Here is a 20,383-nt window from a genome sequence, read left to right on the forward strand (position 1 = left end):
CTGATGAGCAATGGACCAATAGTTTTATTGTATATATCAACAGAAAATATGCACATTTTATCAAGATTTACTTTCCTCATAACTAGTCTGTTGAATTTCAAAGTATTGTATAGTCAAACCCTCACGTCCCTCTATTCAACTTCTGATGCTAATCTCAATTCCCCAACAACAGACGTTCTACAATTTCCAGGACATTTGAAGGTTGTCAGCAAATGAATAATAACTATTTTATATTGTATTGATTAAAGAGTACAATGAAAAAACTATGATTATTGTATTTATTATATATACTTTAAATATTATTTTAACTTCCATAGCAATTTGCATCTCATCATCCCCGAAATAAAATTCTGGAAAAAAATGGATTCATGGAAACGCCAGTTTCTTTCATTAAAAAATATGTCGAACCTAAAAGACCCGTTCTTTTTAAAAAGATTGAAAATGACTTATTTGGACAAACCGAATTTCGTCCGGAAATAAATTTGCTGGGAAAATCAGGAAGAGCATTTTTATCTTACTTAACGACTCCTCATGGATCATCTAGATCTCTGTATGATTCTCTAAATGCTAAATTAGATTCCCAGTCATCATTTATTCCTACAGCCATGAAAACAGAAATAGAACTTCCTAGTATATTAAAAGATTCGAACGTAATTGATAAACTCGTCTCAACAAATTATATACTGATGAATTCCACATTTTCCTTTCCTTTGAAAGAAAGTGATACAAATAAGCTCATTTGTCAAATTGAAGGAACTAAAGAAGTACTAATCATTGATAAGGCACATGATTTCTCAGAATATGACAATTTTGTGGGAAGGATCTCAGGTATAATTAGGATCAAATTGCTCAAGCTTTCATCTTTATCCTACAATAATTCAAATGGTTCTTTTTTTCAAATTTTGGCATTTATTAAATTAATTTATTTCGCAACATTACGGGAAATGTATATAAATATGACTTAGCATTTAGCAATATCTCCATTAAATGGAATAATGTCAAATAGAGAAATCTTTTCATACTAATATGATTACACATATTGCATACAGTATTCTGATAACAATTACTTAAATGACAATGGCTAATAATTGTATCTATTCCATATATTTAGAAAAACATGATCAACATCCTGGAGATATAATAAATTATGCCGAGGTTGACTACCAAAAGTTCTCAGAGCTATTAGGAATAAAGAGGTTTTATATTTCAAAACTTGAGCCGAAATCATGCCTTTTTATTCCAAGTAACTGGATCATTCAGGTACGATAAAATTTGTATTCATGTCTAAGAAATGTGATATTAAACTTCTAAAGTTAAATAGGCTACTTCTTTCGAATTGGATCATTCATTTGAAATCAATTTTAAAGATATAAATGATCTGAAACAAAATTTGGAAAAAAATTCAAAGCTTCCTCGAATCATGACTTTGTATGATTGTATATGGCCCAAAGAAGGAATTTATAGTCGACCTCCTGTCAAATCCAGAGATAAATATCGTATTTCTATGGATAAGTTTATACACACCATTGAACATTATGTTATCACTCCAGAAGAAGATATAAACTTTGAAAGGTTTTTAGCAAGAGTTAAAAATGATACTGAAATAGCTGAGTATCAAATGGATGAGTGGAAATCTGAGTCTTTAGAAGAAGTTGAACAACTTTTTATGACACTGGACATAAATAAAGATTTAATAATAAATGAAATGGATTTTCGAGGTAATTTAGAAATACTATGTTACATACTTAAGTGAATCAATTCTTTTTAAGGACTTCCGGCCAAAGTAATGGATAAAGTTCGTCTAAATGTCTTTTTCATTATTGGTAACATCGTGGATATCACCTATGATTACAAAATTGATAGTCTTGGACCAATTGAATCTACAAACCCGCGTTTAAACATACAATTACTTATTCAAAGTCAGGAAGTTGACAATAAAAAAAAGTACCTCGAATCCTTGAATAATGGTCACACTACAGTAAATGCCAAGGATGAACTTTAAATGCTATTCATTTACCAGATAATTTGTACGTTTAAAAAAGTCCTTAACAACAAATAAATTGTACTTTGCTAAATGGAAAAAATAAGATTTAAGTTTCCTAATTGATTAAAAAATATATAATCTTTGATATTCTTTCAACCCATTATGATATAGAAATTGTTTATCAATTTTATTTCAGAGGTATAACTTATTCCATTATAGTTATATTATTTAATATGATTAATTATAATCTATCACTGGAGGATTCAAAAAATTCAAACCAAGTTATTTATAAATCTTATTCCTTAATTATACACAGGGGCACAGTTAGAATTTTTAAACTGGGGGAGAAGAGCAGCGCACTCAGCAAAATTTGAGTATTAAATCAACTCTGAAGAATCATGCCTACCCCCACCATCAACGGAGTTGTACGGCTACTTCCTATTCTTAGTATATTAGATATAAGGATTTTTACGGTCCTGTAAGCCGTTATTTGTTATTGTATGAAAATCATTAATTATATAATTGACAAAAAAAAATTAAATATTAAGATTGAACTTATTCACAATTTTAGTATATCAAGAAAACATATTATTTGGTTAATAAACATAAACTAATTATTCCAGGCTTAAAAGATTTGAACTGTTTAGATACATAGAAAAGGCATCTTTTGCTTATATTATTGAAGCATGAATGACCTGAAATAAAAACGATTCATCTTAATAAGAGAGAAAAAAACAAAAACATTTCTGTCTAGTTAATTAATTATTTTTTGATAAATTAATTTCAATGTTAAATTTTATTAGTTCTTTCAAAAGATGGATTATAGGCTGTATAATATTCAAAGAATATGTTCTTTATCTAAAATAAACATATTTACTAATTATGATGTATCATTTCATTCATTGCTTGCATTATGGGTCAAATTAATCATAAGTCGTAACCCATAGGTTGACGTCAAGTTCTTGATTATTTATAATCCATTCATATGTAAGAAAATATACATTTTTTTTTTAATTTTTCCAGGCTTGCGCTTACTCTTACCTGTGGTATGCAGCTTAGTTATTATACCTTATTTAAACCTTAGTCTCAGTCACTTTATATTTTATTTCATTCTCTAGAGACAGTAACTACCACTTGATAATAATAAATCTAAAGCTACTGAGACAAAACCATGAAAAAGAAGTCATTTTGATTCTCTTCGCTCATTGATATTTCAATAAACGACAATCAATCGCCATGGCAGTCAACACAAATTATAATGATCAATCGAATGTATGTAAACATCTAATACTAAATACTTTTCAAAATTGTCATTAATAAGTTTTTCCGCCTTTAAAGACGAGTCCTGTGGATCAAATATTAAAGGATTGGGCAAAAGTTGAAGATCAGAATTTAGCTGAAAAAATTCATTTTGAAGAATTAAAGAGTCATCTTAGTGAAAATAAGAGAAAAAATATCCAAATAAGGTATATGAATTCAGATATTACCTATATATTAATTAATTAATTTTTGATACCTCATGTAAATCATTTATTCTTACAGAGAGGATTTTCCAAAAGCCTTACTCGAACAAGAACATGAGTTTCAACTCCAACTTGAAGAAGCTTGTGCCTGTGATATGTTGGATCCAACTCCAAAAGTAAAATACAACGATAATGAATATAAAGTGGAGTTAGCACGCCCAGCCATGATACAAGATGATGAACCCATTTATGAAAATACATCCAGAGGAGCAGGTATGATACAAGCCTCAGACTCAGTGTTCCAAGCTCTTAGTTACAGTGATATAGCATCTTCAAGAAAGGCAGAAGAAATATTGAAACAGGAGCAAGAAGATGAAAAATTAGCAAAAAGGCTTCAAAGTTCAGAAAACTCATTTGACGAAACGAAGGACTATAAATATGCTCTACGTTTACAAGAAAAAGAGAGAGCTAAAATAGCTAGAGCCAAAGAGCGGTCACGAATAAAGAAACTAGTTTTGGAAAACGCCAAAGCTCAAAACACCGCAACGATTGCTGAAGTACCTGCACCCATCACCACTACTGAACCTCTTGATATAGTCATAGCTCCCGAATCACAATCTGCAGAAAATGAATCAAAAGATACGACAAACGAGCCTCAAAAGCAGGAGCTTTCAGAATCTCAAAAACATCTGTTAGAAAAATACAAGCAACGTTTAGATCAGTACGATGATATTGTTCCTCCATATATGCCTATGCAATGTCAGTCTGGGAAAAAGTCATTAGCCCTCGAAGACAAACTAAAGAAGAGAAAAGAAAAGGAAGGCTGCTCTCAGCAATAAGCTGTCAAATTTGGATTAAGAATTAATTAAAGAAGAATATAGTTATTACATTGAAAAATCAATAATTGATTAATATAAATCGATTCAAAGTTGCTATTATATTAAATAATTTAAAACTTCCTATCACGGGAAAGTTTATGTTATTATGTATGCATGTACCAAGAAGGAAATGAATGAAGTCAGGGTATTTCTTACCAATTATTATTTCGCTTACTTTTATAAAAACAGTCTTATGAAAAAATATAACAAAACTTCAAAGCATTGAAGATTCGAGAGTACATTCCTGATCAATTATTATTGTTAAATGATTGATTTTAAAAGAATCAAAATGAATTAATTATCACCATTCTTACGTTTTTGACGACTCGGGATGATTGAAAAGGTAAACTAAACATTAAAAAAAAAAAAAAATACATGGTGCTCTATAAATACAATAAATGCTAAAAACAATTGAAAATATCCAATTATAAAATACGAGTAACACACAAACACTCTTAAATGAAGTAAAATTATTATTATAATTAACACATTATATAACTGATGAGTATTTGAGCAAAAGTTTACGTAACTTTAATTCTTTTCCGCCTTCCTTTACCAAACCATCCCGGATTAGAGCTAACTTTAGATGAAGAGGCAACACAAGGAACTTTTTGATCAATACTATCTTTGGAATCCGTATCCTCTTCAACCTTAATGCTCCCTCCGTCCTTGGAAGAGGAACCTTCAGTCTCATCACTCTCATCCTCCTCATCCTCAGTTGAGGATTCATAGTTTGAACGCTTCTTTTTAGCAGGATCACAACAATCACAGGGGAAGGATAGTTCATCTTTATCGTCCTTATTTTCCATGAATTCAAATTTATTTTCATACGTTAAATATAAAGCATCTCTTGGCCAAGAAATACTTTTAAAGTCTATTGGCTTGCTCTTCTTATATTGTCCAATAACTATATTAGATTTGACTCTAGATTGTCTTTTCCTTGGAAATTCTTCAAAAGATGTATAATTATGATCAAAATCTATTGCTTCCTTAATTTTTTGAAGGGCCTTCTCTTCTTTAATATGGGGTAGATCACAGAGAGGAGTTTTTGAGGTAGTATGCAACTCTAAAGCATTTAACCTTGTAGCAAATGAGAGTAAAGGATCATTTAAGGAATAATAGGATGGCACATCCAGCTTAAGATGATCAAATACTCTTTTCATGATTTCATCACAGCGTCCATTAAGCTTGAGAGTTGCATGTTTATCTTTTGGTGTCCATTGCAAGTTAACAATAAATAACTTGGGTCTTTCATTCTTAGGTTTATCCATACACCAAAGCCAGGGATAGCGGCGCAAAACCTTCAAGCTAGATCCTAAGCAAAGAATGACATCTGCTCTATCAGCAGCTTTGGAAGCACCATCCCAATTGATGGGCCATTTTAGAGAGCCTCTTTCTCCAAAATGAACAATGGTGTCCACCAAGGAATTTCCACACACGTAGCAACGACGCTTCGTAGAATGTCTATTTTTTGAGGTTCTCTCTGTGACATCGAATAAACGAACAAAAGGTCTCATGGGACGACATCTCTTACAAATTTCGATAAACATATTCCCATGGAGTTCTGAAAGACTATGTCTAGGAATTCCTGAACGAAGATGAAGTCCATCACAGTTTTGTGACACAATATGCTTGAGCTTCCCCCTTTTGAAGAGTGAGAAGAGTGCCATATGCGTTAGCGTGGGCTCAGATCTCTCCAAATGGTACTCCCCAATGTCCAGCCCTTTTTCTAAGCGGGTCCACACACCATTAGGACCTCGATAATCAGGGATATTAGCAGCTGTTGAAATACCAGCCCCGGTGTACACCACCAGTGACTTGGACTTTCGAATGGCCTCAGCCAACTTGATACACTTCTTCTCCATCATATCCAGAGGATCAGCAATTTCCTGTCTTCGAATCAGTTCCGTTTCTCTTTTGGAGGCCCTTTGGGACACTACTTCCAAGAGCTGGGGATGTCTTTGCAAAAGAGCTGTCTCACTCGCATCTCGTCCCTCGGGGGCTTTCTTGAAGATGCCACTCATCTTTCGAAGAAGGACTCTCTCCTTTTTCAACATTTCCTCCATTTTGTCAAGTTTTCGGGTACGGAGCTTGGAACGAGGCTCCTCCACCACCTCGTCCTCTTCATCCTCCTCCTCCCAAGAGGACGAACAACATTTCTTCTTCTTGCGATTCATTTCTAGATTAAGAGGATTCTAGATGTGAGCTCATGGCTGTCAAACAAGGACCGACCCCCACAAACAGTTCTACTAACTACAGTAACAGTCAATTCAATTCACAATCATTGTCAATTGACAATTACAGTCATATTACATCAGCGGCAGCAGGCAGCAGTCCATCACCATCATAATACAAACAATAACAATAACAAACAGTCAAAAAAAAAAAAAAAAAAAGAGAGAAAGAAAGAAAGAAAAAAAAAAAAGAAGAAATTAAAGCTAGAAAAAGAAAAGTCGATGTAATACTGGTTACTAGCTAAATATGTATATTTATCAATAAAATACATAAAAGTAAAAAAATATGGACATGCAAGTATCTAATATGGAACTCTTCCTATAAAAATCTCAAAACTATAAAGTATCAATTCTCTCTTTTTTTTTTTTTTTTTAGTTAAAAAGCTATTGAAAGAGATTACAAATTATATTTATACATTTTAACTTAGTCCTAGAGCATCCATCGGAGACTCTCAGGCCTGATTATTATATAAAATATATGTATAATTGGCAGAAATTCAGAAAATGTGCCAATTTCATAGCTCTTTAGTAAGAGCGTTACGAATGGAACTAATTAATTAAATGTACAAAATAGGAGTTATTTTCGTACTTGATCATTCCGAGTTTTTGTCAGGTAGGAACACTCAAAGTACTTTTGATTGTATTGCTATTCATAATCACATATATATCTTAAAAAAATCATCAGAAGGCCTTCAGAGTTAAACAATGTTTAATCATTATATTATATTATAGAAATTATGACAATATATTTGTTTTTATGTAGCTCATAAAAATGAGGTTGCGATATTTTTTGAATATATTTGAGGCAGCCTATGAATTTGTGATATAATGTAATAAAAAGCACCCTCTAGCGATGGTGCAATCTTATTTCGACCATATATGGTACCCCTCACACCTTGGAGGGCTTGCTCTAAACGTCAAAAAACTTCATTAATAATAATATTCCAGATGACGTGACTTTTTTATTTTTTCACTCTTCCGTTTAGTTTTCTTTCTCTCTCTCTCTGTATTTATCTCTCTCTATCTCTCTTCCTCTCTTTTTTCTTCTGTCATACTCTACTGTATACTAACTACTTCTACTACTCTCGACATAATATCCCTTCCTTCCCTTCAGTAAGTTCTTAGCTATGTCGTGGTGATTTAATTCGCAATTCGCTTTCATTCCCTACTTTTCTTTTCTTTTTGTTCTGCTACCAAGACAAGGAAAAGAAAGAAAGAAAACAAGAGAGGTGCCTTCTTTGTTGCAAAATCTATAATATTATCATAATGTAAAAAGTTATTCATCATGCTGATTTGATTTTTATTCCTTGTTGTTTTGTTTTCTTCCTCACTTGAGTTCAAAGAGAAGTGATATCCTTGAGATCAGATAATAACCATTTGTTGTGCAGAGGTTATTATTTATATATATATATCTCGTCGTATTCTGAGGTTTGGCCCTTTTTGGATCTCATATCCTTATTCTTTTTTTTTTTTCGTGTTTCTAACGGGTAAAGAAACTACGATGCTTAGAAAGTATTTTTTTAAAGGAAAGGTCATCATCATAAAAATTTAAAGAATTAGTTAATTTTTTGTTTCTTTGTCAAACACAAAAGACTTAAATAACTATTTAATCAGAAAAATAAAATGGAAAAGGAAATTTTTTTAATTCAATTCTTAATAATACAATTATCATGTAAAATTAACTTATTATAATTATAATATGTATAGCTCCATCTAATATAAAACGCTAATAGTATTGATTAATTAACTGATGTGGTACGGAAGTGTTTCTTTTTCATTATTATTTATGTATTAATTATTATGAAATCAAGGTTAACACTCTTATTTGAAACTCCTGAAATGCTCTTAGATACAGTATACAATTGAATATGAATATTTAAGCACTTTTCCAAAAAAATAAATAATATAAACCTTATACTAATACGTATTTCCTCTTTTTGATTGAAACTTGTTAGGTCTTTTATATTGGATTTACAATGACATTAAATCACCAATTATTAAGAAGAAACAAGTCTTCTGAGTCTCTGGTCTTGTCAATAAGAATGATCTAAAATTAAAGGGGAAAAGAGACATTTTTTTTGGTGTATGTGTGAGTGTTCATCGATTGAAGAAACAAGATGATGGTACTATTATATTTTTTTGTTTCATCAAAACATTTAATAACGGATCGCAAAAGTATGGAAGACTCTTACTATCTGAAGGTACGTTCGAAATTTTACAATAGAATTATGTAACACCCACCTTATGTTCGTAATATTATTCTTATTTGAGGGCTTATAAATAGTGAAATGGGATTTTTTGTTGTTCATTGTTGTCAAAAATTTGAAGGGTATACCTTATTATACATGGGTGCAATAATGTCTGATAATGATTCCTTGATTAATTAATTAATCATTAAATAATGTTAAAAGTATTTTTTTAAAATATATATGTGTATACATTTTGAGTCTTTTTGTTAGATTATAAGTGTATTATTAATTAATTACAACATGTTTCTTTTATTCCTTTTCAAAAAATAAGGGATTATTGCAATAGTCTCTTTGGTTAATTGAGAAAAGTACTTTAATAGTCTGTTTGGTATATCTTGGCATTGAAAATAATAATCCTCATTCTCAATGGTATTCAATCATAATTTGGGTGGGATAGTTCATAATTCTTCCCCTGCTCCAATTCGTAGAGGGAATGGACACTTTGGCTTTGATCCATCCATCTCTTCTCCACTTGATGTAAAAAGGGCATTATTTGACAACTCTAATAATCATGGAAGTAGCTTGCCTAAAAAGCCCAAGACAAGTGAAGATGATGAAGAGATTGCAGAGTACCCCTCAAGTAATAGTATAAAAGAAAATGGCAATATTTTACCTTTACAACCCATCATTGGCAATTCTCCAATTTCAAGAGTTAAAGCTAAATTCAAACTCTGTGGTAATAATTGCCCCTCCAAACTTTTTTCATCCACCTCCTTCTCTTCAGAAACTGTCACATCCTCAAGTCTAGTGTGCAATTTCGAAGAGTCTGTTCTCAATGGACGAATTTATCCCGTTTCTCAAGTTGATGGCTTTATTGCTAAAATTGGAGCCTCGGGAAGTTTTCATCCCAGGCATTTGACTCTTCCAGTAACAGTTTACTATTACTCTTTATGTGATAATTTGAAGGTTTCTTCACCGTATATGGGTATTGTATAGTGTTTATATAATAAAACATACTGTATCATTTTTAATTTCCATTAGGTCATATTGATATTGGAAAAAAGGGTTATCGAGTTCCAGACAAAGGAACAATCCAGGTCACACTTTTTAATCCCCTTGGAACCGTCGTGAAAATGTTTGTTGTGATGTATAATTTGTCAGATATGCCATCCAATTCACAAACATTTTTAAGACAAAGAACGCTATATATGCCTTCAGATCTACCTATTGATGCTACTGACTCTGAGCCTCATAAATGGCTCAGATACGTAATTCATTTGAGGTGAGGGATTTATTTTATATATAATATATCCATTTTGTGTAGCTTTATCTTATCTCTTTTATATATTTATTTTACTTTGTAGATTTGCTAGCTCTAAATCTGGAAAGATATATCTTCATACTGATATTCGAATGATTATATTTAACAAATCCGACTTGGACACCGCGACAGACTTTTGTCAGGATAGAGAATTTGAATTAAGATCTTATACGAGAACCCCAAACAATCCAAAATTTTCACCGAGGAAATGAATAATTGATTAAACCCTTTTTTCTCTCTCTCTAGTAGAATGATGGATTAGTGTTTTTTTTCAATATTATAATTTTATGATTATGTCTTTCAGTTACAAGTTTGTATATATTTATTATGTAATAGTTGAATGCGATAATAACTGAATATACTAATATATATCTATATAAATAAGTCTATATGTTAAAATAAATTATTCTCAAATATCGCCTGAGTTACCAGTGTTCTACAGCAAATATGTTATTGTTAATTATTAAGGATCGGTAGGCTATCACTTTGCAGGATTGCAAGTTTGGAGACTAAAGTGTTTAAATACCTCTAAAAATTTAAAATAAATGATCATACGAATGTTCATTATATATACTGGGATATTGTTATATACGAACCGTTACTAGTAATTTATTTAATATTAAATGTAGTATGACGTAGCTACGTTCTCAAATAAAAGAAGTTCTTGCATCATTCATATATTTCATTACTGGTTCAGTAGGTAGGTTTCATGAAGAAAGGGGGAAATTAGAGGTATGCTGCCTATTAAATATGAATTGTCATTTGATGGCTGTAGGCTGTATTTTACGGCCACACTATATGATATTTTAGCTATAGGAGGTAGAAGCTACTAAAGGACACGTCAAATAACCAAGTAATATTACGTATCTTTTATTATTTATTAGGATTTAAGTTCGGATCGGGTCATTGAGGTACAATATTGTCTATTGTGAATCAGAATTGTCTGTTGAATATAAAATATTGTGTCTTATTAAGTATTTTCTGAAATGGAGTCAATTAGCCGCCACCCTGGCTCATTTTGTTAGAGAAGTTTGAATAGGATGGATCTTTGTCTCCTCATTGTCTTGTCCCTTTGTCCTCTCGGACTCCTAGGGGATATACCGACATTTAATTATGCTCTCAAGTACTTTAATGAACCCGTGGGATCCGGAACGTTCCAACTCCTCTCTGGAGATGCCCAGAAGAAATATAATGCGTGGAATTACCTCAGTATCGCCTCCGATTTTGGACATCCAACTGCGAGGTTAACAATAGCTTGGGCCAAATTCCTGGGGATCCTCCATGAAGAAAATTGGGACCCTTTCCCCATTTTCCAAGATCTTGCTTCCACTGTTGGGGATCCCGATGCACAGTTCAGTCTCGGGTTCTTGTATGCCACTGGCCTCACTATTAATTCGAGTCAAGCCAAAGCAATGCTCTATTATTCCTTTGCAGCCAATGGAGCCTCTCCTCTTGCTCTAATGGCACTAGGTAAAGGGCCCATCCCACTTTATTCTCACTATATCAGTCTTACAATTTCATGAATATGTACATATTTTAGGCTATCGTCATTTATCTGGTATCGGAGTCCCTTCTAGTTGTGAAACCTCTTTAATTTACTATCGTAAAGTAGCCGAGTCTGTTGTTAAAAGTGTTAACTTTTCATCGGGAACACTGCTCCAACGAATACGCCTCCTTGATGAAGAAAGTGAATCAGGAAATGGATTTTTAGATTCGGACAAAATTGATTATTACCAATTTCTTGCCGACAATGGAGATGTTCAAGTGAGTTCAAGAGAGGGATATTGTTTTGTAGTCCAAAAAATTTACAATTATTTTCTTATAGGTTCAAGTAGGCCTTGGTACTCTTTATTATCAAGGTGGAAGAGGAATGGACAAGGATCATTCATTGGCATTAAAATACTTTAAAAGAGGAGCTGACGCAGGGAATCCTGTGGCTATGGCTTATTTAGGAAAATTATACCTTGAAGGAGAAGTTGTGGAGCAAAGTAATGAAACAGCCTTACTTTATTTCTCAAAATCTGCCGAGGCCCTCAATCCAATCGGACAAACGGGAATGGGAATGTTATATCTCGAGGGAAGAGGTGTTAAAGCAAACTATGGAATTGCTTTTACCTATTTTGAGAAAGCAGCAGAGCAAAACTGGGTCGAGGGACAACTCCAATTGGGAAATCTCTTTTATAAGGGACTTGGTGTTGAACAAGATTATAAAACAGCTATGAAGTATTTTTTCTTGGCTTCTCAATCTGGACACATACTAGCTTATTACAATCTAGCAGAAATGTATGCATCTGGTATTGGAACTCTACGATCCTGTTCCATTTCCGTTGAGCTCTACAAAAATGTAGCAGAAAGAGGAAAATGGGCGAGTTTTATGATGTCAGCACATACTAATTACAAGGAAGGAAAATATGATCAAGCAATATTGAAATATTTGTTACTTGCTGAAGCAGGCTCTGAAGTTGCTCAAGCCAACGTTGCCTATATTTTGGATAGAAAAGAATCCAATTTGTTTGAATCGAATGAAATGCTTAAAAGAGCCTTAGTATATTGGTCGAGATCTGCTGCTCAAGGGTACTCCGCCGCTAGAGTACGCTTGGGAGACTATTATTACTACGGTCTTGGAACATCTATAGACTTTGAAACAGCTGCATTTCACTATCGCATTGCTTCGGAACAAAGTAACGCGCAAGCAATGTTTAACTTGGGCTACATGCATGAGCTTGGTGTTGGAATGAAAAAGGATATTCATTTGGCAAAGCGTTTCTATGATATGGCATCAGAGAGTTCTAGTGATGCCATTGTTCCGGTTTCCATAGCTTTAGCCAAATTATCCTTTGTGTATACCTTTTCTAAATGGATGGAATATAATGATGGTCTTCTCACTCCTATAATCCTACAATTCTGGGACCTCTATCTCCTTGTAGTACTATTTCTTCTATTAGGAATCATTTTCCTTCTCCGAAAAACACACATTAATAATGGTCGCCCTCGATAAAATTATATTCCTCCTGTTGCTGATCCTAGACCTTGAACTCTTGTTTCTGCATTTGTGTGTCAGACATTTTTTTTCTTTATTTACCATAATGATTTTTGAGCTATGTTCTAAAAATATTACAGAGGAAATCTTTATCAAACCACTTTATGACTTACTAAGTATAATATACATATATGTTGTCACTTGTACTGGCAATTTCTTTCAGCAAACAAATTTTTTTTCATTTTTAAAATTAACTATAATTCATTTTGATTGAAAATTATTTATTGTGTATCATTGTGCAATGTCAATATATTGTTTCCCCAGGAGCTCAATTTTTTTTCTTCTTTTATCATTTAACTGTGATTAAAAATTATTTTAAATATATTTTTCGTTAAGTAAGTGTAGAACGGATGATAATGAAAAATATTTTTTTCTTTTGTGTGTGTAAAGGCCACAGTTTTATACATTGATATATATATATAGCTTCCTTCAAATAAATCGTTATTAAAACAATATTTTGAACAACTTCAACCAATAGATCTAATGTGATCCATTGTTCTTTTTTCACAGAAGGAAGATATAATTGATTTTGAAGATGCCAGCTGGTGGTGATATTGGAGATTGGTTTAAAAGTTTGCCCATATTCACGAGGTATTGGTTTGGACTCACTCTAGGCTTTACTCTTTTTGGACGTTTTGGACTCTTATCGCCACATTGGCTCATACTTCTTTGGGATTCATTTTTCCATGAATTTCAACTATGGAGGCCCGTTACCGCATTATTTTTCTATCCATTGAACCCAAAAACTGGATTTCCTTTCCTTTTAAATTTATATTATCTCTATAATTATTCAATTCGCTTAGAAACCGGGATTTTTGATGGAAGGCCAGCAGATTACCTTTTCATGCTTATCTTTAATTGGCTTTGCTGCGTGATTGTTGGATTCTTTATGGAAATTTATGTTCTTATGCCACCCATGGTATTATCTGTCCTTTATCTTTGGTGCCAATTGAATAAAGATACTATCATAACGTTCTGGTTTGGAGCTCAGTTTAAGGCAATGTACTTACCATGGGTTCTTTTGGCTTTTAATGTTATCATAGCTGGAGGAGGATTAGTGGAATCTGTTGGAATACTAATTGGCCACATGTACTTTTTCTTAACATTCAAATACCCACAAGACTTTGGAGGACCGCGACTATTGGCAACGCCTCAAATTTTGTACAAGTATCTCCCCAATCATCGGCAGGGAAGCCAAGGCTATGGATCTGCTCCTCAAGCTGCTCCTGGGAACAGGGGAATGAATCATAGTTGGGGTACAGGAAGAACTCTTGGAGGGAATTAACCGCGCACTCTTCCATTAGTTTTTTTTGTGTTATTGTTAATAAGCTATTCTATAATATATAAATATACATTTGAGATACGGATTCGATGTAAAAATATATGTTTTTAACTTTTTTCTAATTTATTAAAATTATTATTTTTAATAAGGAAATCCTTATGAATTAAACTAATTCAAAGAGTAGAAAGTTTCTCCAATACACATTGGCATCTCTGGTCCAAGGTAGTTAAATATTTCAACATGAAAATACAGCAATGATGAATCACTAATCATGATAGATATCTACGTAAGTACTAAGTATGTAAATAGAAAATAGTCTAGTACTCTCTCTGCACGTAGTACATGTTTGAATGTGACGTCTTCAGCTGACGAGGCTTTGATGTAGTTGATGTTACGTTCGTGAGACGTCGTCTATATTGTCAATTTGTGTAATTACTAATTAACGAAGTGTTGGTTGGTCTTATTTTGTAGAATAGTACAGCCAAGAGAGCAACATGGGCACGGGTACAAGTTCTCTTCGTCAATGTCGAGAGAATGAGTCCTTGGCAAGGTTTGTTAGTCTTGAGCCCATTTCTGAAAACCATCCCTTTTGGAACGGATTCCTCTCCTTTCAATCTTCTCTCATACCCATGGGATATGAGGACTCAAAAAAATTGGAGGAGATAATTGAACCATTGGCCAAAAGATTTATTCTCAATAATTTAAAAACTGGAAATTTTGGTATCCTCTTGGATCTGTTTCTCAAGAAAAAGACGGAGTTAATTGCATCACAACATTTAGAAAGGTATTTCAATGCCTTCATATTTAAAATCTTTAAAATATGTTTAACTAACTTGAACGGATTTTCTTTGTGTTCTCTCATTTCAGCTCCGTATTCCTTCTTCAAACTTGCAACAATCTTTTTGTACTGAGGACATGCATGAAATTCTTTATAGAGCGTATCAAGGACGAGGATCTCGAAGCACAGTTTGAAGCACAATCTGAATCCTCTGAAAATGTCAATCAAAGATTTGAGTTGCTCTTTCAATCTCTGATTGATACCATTCTTGATATACCTCTGTCGTAATGCATTATATTATTATAAGTTCTTTTTCCCCATGCTTATTTCCCATATCTTTGCTTAGGAAATCAACCTATACACTCCATACAGAGGCTACACTATCCTTACTCATTATGCTTTCATCCACATTATATTCATCTCAGCCAGCTATTCACTATAGGTCCTATAAATTAATCATGTCATCACCCAAAGCAATGGCCCTCATCAGGAGTTTATTGACTCGCTTTATGGATCGAATGGAAATGACTGAGAGGAATGAGAGTGGAAGTCTGGTGGTTGGGATTGCTTCTGGCGTTTTTAATATGTTTTCATCCGCTTTTTATGACTCTTCTGCACAAGAGTCTTCTGACAAAAAAGTTACCAAAACACCATTGGCAGATTTTTCTTTGTTACTACTCTTGGTACTGGTAAATCAGTGTACTCCAGCTATGATGGGTAATACTGAAGAGATCGAATCAAAGTATAAAAATCCCTTCCGATCTGCTTTATTTCGTCTTCGAGGAATACAAGGTAACTATAATACAAAAAAAATTCTGGTATAAAATAATGTCTTACATACCTTTAAAGGAGATTCAAATGAAGCTCTGAGTGAAGATGTTAAAGAAGAACAATTTGATTTTGCTAAGCTTTTCAAGTCAATTTGGTCAACTTTGGACTCTGATGAATCTACCTTGCTATTGTACCTTTTATTGCACCAAAACGATTGTTTCCGTATTCATGTTCTGGCTTCCTCCGACATGGATCTTCTTGTAATACCCCTTTTGAAAACTCTTTACCGTGCTCCAACAAAAACATCTGGCAATCATCACATCAATCATCATGTCTATATGTCGCTCATTATTCTGCTTATTTTGAGTGAAGATGACTTGTTCAATACTTCAGTGCATGAAACTATGATTAAAAATATCGAATGGTATAGTGAGAGGTCTTTAACGGATATCTCCCTTGGAGGAACATTAATACTAGTTGTCATACGTACGATTCAGTTTAACATGTTGAAAATGAGGGTAAGCGTGAATATTAATGGACTGTATCCTTATGTATTATAGTCCATTCTCAAAATATTAGGATACTTGCATGATATTTCAGCCTATACTTATCTATTTTACCATAGGATAAATATCTACATACCAACTGTTTAGCTGCATTGGCAAATATGTCTAGCCAATTTAGAAGATTACATTCATACGTTTGTCAACGTATAATCTCAATGTTTGAAACTTTAGCCAAGAAGCACGGAAGAATTATGTCTAGTGTACAATATGCAGATGATGAGTCTGAAGGTACGTAAATTTGTACTCTTGGTTATGTTTAAGATAATTATTTTTATAGTTTCTATTCATGTGGATGATGAATCCATTGGCGATACAATGGCGGATGCTGAAGTATTAGAAGAAGTTCTTAAAATGATTTTAGAAATAATTAACTCCTGCTTGGTTCATCAAATTAAAAATAATCCAAATTTAATATACACCTTACTTTACAAAAGAGATTTGTTTGCACCCTTTGCATCTCATCCTTCATTTCAAGATCTTACCCAAAACATTCAGACTGTAAGTATAGGGATAGAAAAAAATATTTATTTACTTAATATAATCCCTCATTTTTCAGGTGATAAATTATTTTGGATCAAAGCTTGATCAGACCCAGGAAAAGAAAGGAACTGCCCTGACTGTCGATGAAGTTCAGGAGATTATTTGTCATACAGTCATTCAATTTCCAAAAGAGAAATTAATTGTAAGTATTCAATTGATTAATTACACCCACATGTAACTTCCTTTTTTCCTCTACAGAAATTTCCTGATCTAAAATTCAAATATGTTGAAGAGGAAAAACCAGAAGATTTTTTTATTCCCTATATATGGAGTCTTATTATGGGAAAACTCTACTGGAATCCAGCATATATAACTCATTTACATCAAAAAGAGTAATAATTGTAAAATAGATACGAGAAATATCTTTAAATTTGTTTGACATAAAAAGAATCCTGGAATTTTCTTTCCTTGTTTGGGTTTTATTTTGGTTTACATATAAATATTATAATAAAATATACATATTTGTTATATTTTCATGATATAACTTTTTATGAAAAAATAACATGAAATATTAATGTTAATTAGTTATGTTTTATTTTTTGAAATGTATATGAGGCTATTGCAGCAGGTTAATTATAATTCTTCATTTGTGTAGTTATATCCCTATTTTTTGTATTGAATAAATAATTAAATATACACAAATTAACAAATCCTTTCGATTTATTCGATTAATTAATAAAAATGATTGTTATCATTTACTTAAAATGAAGTGAGTTAATTAAAAAACAAAACAATCTTCAACAAAAATCAAGAAAAAGAGAAAATTATGTCCAGTTTTTAAAATATCATTACTCATGTATACATACAGCCATGGTTAGCGGGAGGACAGGTCTCTGACCCTCAATATTTACTATATGAAAAAATATATTCGGACGATAAAACTATTGAATGATGAAGAAGCTTGCCATGAAAGACGCCATTTCATATCCCCGGCCCTCAGGCTGTATAGGTAAAGTGCTAGCCCCCAAAGTAGTTTAAACACTACAGTTGCCACGTTCTATGCACCTTGTACCTTTTTGTGGAATGTTTATGTGAAGTATGTTATTAAATATAAATTTATAAATATAAAAGGTATGAATACCTGCATTCATTATTTATTGGACAAATGGATTATTATACATATGCTATTTAATAGAGTTGATGGTCAAAACCCGTGGGCTTGGATTTATCATAGCATATTGTAAGAGGTCCACGGTGCTTAAAAACCCTGCATTTGACTGCCTTTTGAATCAGCATTTCACCTGTACAGCCGGTGTACATTTTTGATATTAGAAGGGTTCTTTGATGCTCAAGGAAGTGACAGTGGAAAAATTTAGCCCTCTTCGGATGATATTCCTCATCACTATCAAGGTTAATAGAAATTTAACCTTGATCAATATGTATTATGATTATGAATGAGTTATAAGGGGCTAAATATGAGTGTCGTTTTTCATCCTAAAAATGAAAATATATAGAGTTCAGAACAATCAATAAACAATAAAATCAATAAAAACATTTTTAAATAAGTTTTATTAATCCTATTTATAATTTCCTGATTTTTTAATGGTAAAAAATAACTCTGAACGATAAAAGTCCCGAATTACTATAATTCCAGATATTTCAGAATTCAGATGACCGAGAGAAAAACTGAGATCAGTTTTGGATTCTGCATTCAAACATTTATTCCTTTTTTGCCTTGAATTCATTTATACAAAATGAGTGTAGTTAATGTACACGATGATTTTACCACGCAACGATATTACCTCAACCATTTTGTCCGCAATTTTTTTGCCTCTATTATTTTATTGGGCGCCGGGTAAAGTCTAAGGTTGCAGTTAGAGGTTGCGTATATTGTCGATCCTTGGTTAAAAGTGTATAAATTATGTTCCGAAAATTATGAATCAACTAGTACAGATTAAAGCATTAAACCTTATTTTAATCTAACCTATGGATTTGATCCACGGAAGGACCTTGGCTTCATAGCCTACCGTTGGAGGCCACGAGACCCAACATCATCACCGAAGCAGGGTGTTTTGTTGTTGCCACATAGCGGTGCTTATCTTGCACATCTCCAAAGCTCACAACACTGTCATTTTGCCTGTTGAAAACAGGATCGAGCGTAAAAGTTTTCTCATCTGAAAAAATGATTATGCGTCCAGATGAGCTCTTGATATCATTCAAGATTTTCTGGCACGCTCAAGCATGACTTCTCGCTGACGTTCAGTTAGCAGAGGGCGTTCAGTACGCCTCAGGGACTTTCCTTCAGCCCTTTTCAATGCCCTTGAAACAGTTGATCTCGACGTTCCCATCGTTCTGGCCATGTCGGCAATGGACCTGTTGGGAGTCCTCTTGAACACTGCCTTTACTTGCCTTGTTGAGACAGTGGGCTTCCTGCCAGCCCCAGGGGAATGCTTGAGATCACCCCCAGCCTCCAAGGGCTTGGAAACGTTGTAAATTGTCTTCAACGAGGCCCCCACCTGTTCCTTAATGTTGTTATGAGTCACTCACGCTCGGAGGAGGGCTGCAATTTCGATCCTCTTTGTTTCCTGATTGGACATGGTCTCACGTGTGGAAGTTGTTACGCTCTCACAGGAAGGATTTTTGTTTATTTTAACAGTATCAATACGAAACAATCAGATTGGTTGCCACCAAACCTCTTAAAAAGTATATTTACATCATCAGTAAATAATTTTGCACGGCCCGGTACTAGGTTAGACCATCATGTAATCGGGCTTACAAGAATTTTCAATCTGATGTACAATGTTGCTAGGTTAGCTGATTTCCAGACAGATCTAGATGATTTTTGACTCACAAATGGCGACCGCACAGATCCAAGATTTATTGCGGGAAATTTTCAATTTGATGTATCGTACCGACTGCTGGGTAAAAAAGACAGATTTTGACAAAACACGCAACCACTCATATACTACAACGTCAATATTACAAAGCGGTGTGGAATCAAACATCAGTCGTACACGCGTTATGGCATAACCTTGTATTTCTATTAAACTTGTTAATATAAATACAAGATTATGCATAATGTAATCGGCCTTGCTAGAATTTTCAATTTGATGCACCGTACCGACTGCTGGGAAAAACAGACAGATATGACGTCATAGAGTGTAACAGCGGTACTTTAACAGTAGGAAGGCGATATTTATTAATATTTTTGCTAACAGTTATATTCTTTTACGTTACTATTCAAAAGCGTGGGGGAAGTTTTACATTTGTAGGAAATACCTTATAGTTATAGTTGATAATATTGTAGAGAAAAACGCGTGCAAGGAGAAGGGGGGAAAGACATATGGTATCATTGTTTAAAATACTGATGTGATTATCATCTGCCTGCTTTATTATG

At 33.2% G+C, this 20,383-nt stretch overlaps 7 protein-coding genes and 1 long non-coding RNA gene across 14 annotated transcripts; 6 read left to right on the forward strand and 2 right to left on the reverse strand.

Moving 5' to 3' along the window:
- Positions 1-3: 3 nt before the first annotated feature.
- LOC121132665 (uncharacterized) lies at positions 4-2,144 on the forward strand. 2 transcript variants are annotated; one of them, XM_040707293.2, is made up of 5 exons: positions 4-201; positions 318-828; positions 1,112-1,260; positions 1,322-1,718; positions 1,770-2,144. In XM_040707293.2, exons 1-5 carry the CDS (start codon positions 4-6, stop codon positions 2,000-2,002), a joined length of 1,488 nt encoding a protein of 495 aa, XP_040563227.1. In that variant the 3' UTR covers positions 2,003-2,144. The 2 variants fall into 2 exon arrangements, with proteins under 2 accessions (XP_040563227.1, XP_071742990.1); XM_071886889.1 differs by lacking the exon at positions 4-201 and having other exon boundaries at positions 318-550; positions 604-828.
- Positions 2,145-2,324: 180 nt separating this feature from the next.
- LOC121113585 (uncharacterized) lies at positions 2,325-4,564 on the forward strand. Its single transcript, XM_040707407.2, has 3 exons — positions 2,325-3,256; positions 3,323-3,450; positions 3,527-4,564. The coding sequence occupies exons 1-3, from the start codon at positions 3,221-3,223 to the stop codon at positions 4,284-4,286; spliced, it is 924 nt and encodes a 307-aa protein (XP_040563341.1). The 5' UTR covers positions 2,325-3,220; the 3' UTR covers positions 4,287-4,564.
- On the reverse strand, positions 4,474-6,502 carry Sirt7 (sirtuin 7). The gene has a single exon (XM_040707353.2). The coding sequence runs from the start codon at positions 6,500-6,502 to the stop codon at positions 4,847-4,849; it is 1,656 nt and encodes a 551-aa protein (XP_040563287.1). The 3' UTR covers positions 4,474-4,846.
- A 1,061-nt stretch (positions 6,503-7,563) lies between these two features.
- Positions 7,564-10,515, forward strand: atos (atos homolog atossa). 6 transcript variants are annotated; one of them, XM_040707393.2, is made up of 5 exons: positions 7,564-7,672; positions 8,515-8,760; positions 9,080-9,733; positions 9,790-10,030; positions 10,113-10,515. In XM_040707393.2, the coding sequence occupies exons 3-5, from the start codon at positions 9,175-9,177 to the stop codon at positions 10,279-10,281; spliced, it is 969 nt and encodes a 322-aa protein (XP_040563327.1). In that variant the 5' UTR covers positions 7,564-7,672; positions 8,515-8,760; positions 9,080-9,174; the 3' UTR covers positions 10,282-10,515. The 6 variants fall into 6 exon arrangements, with proteins under 6 accessions (XP_040563327.1, XP_040563310.1, XP_040563302.1 ...); XM_040707376.2 differs by having other exon boundaries at positions 7,647-7,788; XM_040707368.2 differs by having other exon boundaries at positions 7,671-7,827.
- Positions 10,516-10,881: 366 nt separating this feature from the next.
- Positions 10,882-13,621, forward strand: Hrd3 (HMG-coA reductase degradation 3). The gene is made up of 3 exons (XM_040707343.2): positions 10,882-11,539; positions 11,610-11,833; positions 11,895-13,621. Exons 1-3 carry the CDS (start codon positions 11,110-11,112, stop codon positions 13,065-13,067), a joined length of 1,827 nt encoding a protein of 608 aa, XP_040563277.1. The 5' UTR covers positions 10,882-11,109; the 3' UTR covers positions 13,068-13,621.
- On the forward strand, positions 13,532-14,513 carry Der-1 (derlin 1). The gene has a single exon (XM_040707420.2). The coding sequence runs from the start codon at positions 13,645-13,647 to the stop codon at positions 14,392-14,394; it is 750 nt and encodes a 249-aa protein (XP_040563354.1). The 5' UTR covers positions 13,532-13,644; the 3' UTR covers positions 14,395-14,513.
- Positions 14,514-14,694: 181 nt separating this feature from the next.
- On the forward strand, positions 14,695-17,696 carry LOC121113525 (dymeclin). The gene is made up of 8 exons (XM_040707323.2): positions 14,695-15,175; positions 15,259-15,453; positions 15,516-15,961; positions 16,019-16,458; positions 16,566-16,734; positions 16,784-17,004; positions 17,063-17,188; positions 17,245-17,696. Exons 1-8 carry the CDS (start codon positions 14,886-14,888, stop codon positions 17,380-17,382), a joined length of 2,025 nt encoding a protein of 674 aa, XP_040563257.1. The 5' UTR covers positions 14,695-14,885; the 3' UTR covers positions 17,383-17,696.
- A 415-nt stretch (positions 17,697-18,111) lies between these two features.
- On the reverse strand, positions 18,112-19,977 carry LOC139904896 (uncharacterized). The gene is made up of 2 exons (XR_011779156.1): positions 18,971-19,977; positions 18,112-18,885 (listed from the first exon to the last, which is right to left on the reverse strand). It is a non-coding gene; the product is annotated as an uncharacterized lncRNA (long non-coding RNA).
- Between the last annotated feature and the right edge of the window lie 406 nt (positions 19,978-20,383).

The sequence above is a fragment of the Lepeophtheirus salmonis genome, chromosome 1 (genome assembly GCF_016086655.4).
Source record: "Lepeophtheirus salmonis chromosome 1, UVic_Lsal_1.4, whole genome shotgun sequence".
Taxonomy (NCBI): Eukaryota; Metazoa; Arthropoda; class Copepoda; order Siphonostomatoida; family Caligidae; genus Lepeophtheirus; species Lepeophtheirus salmonis.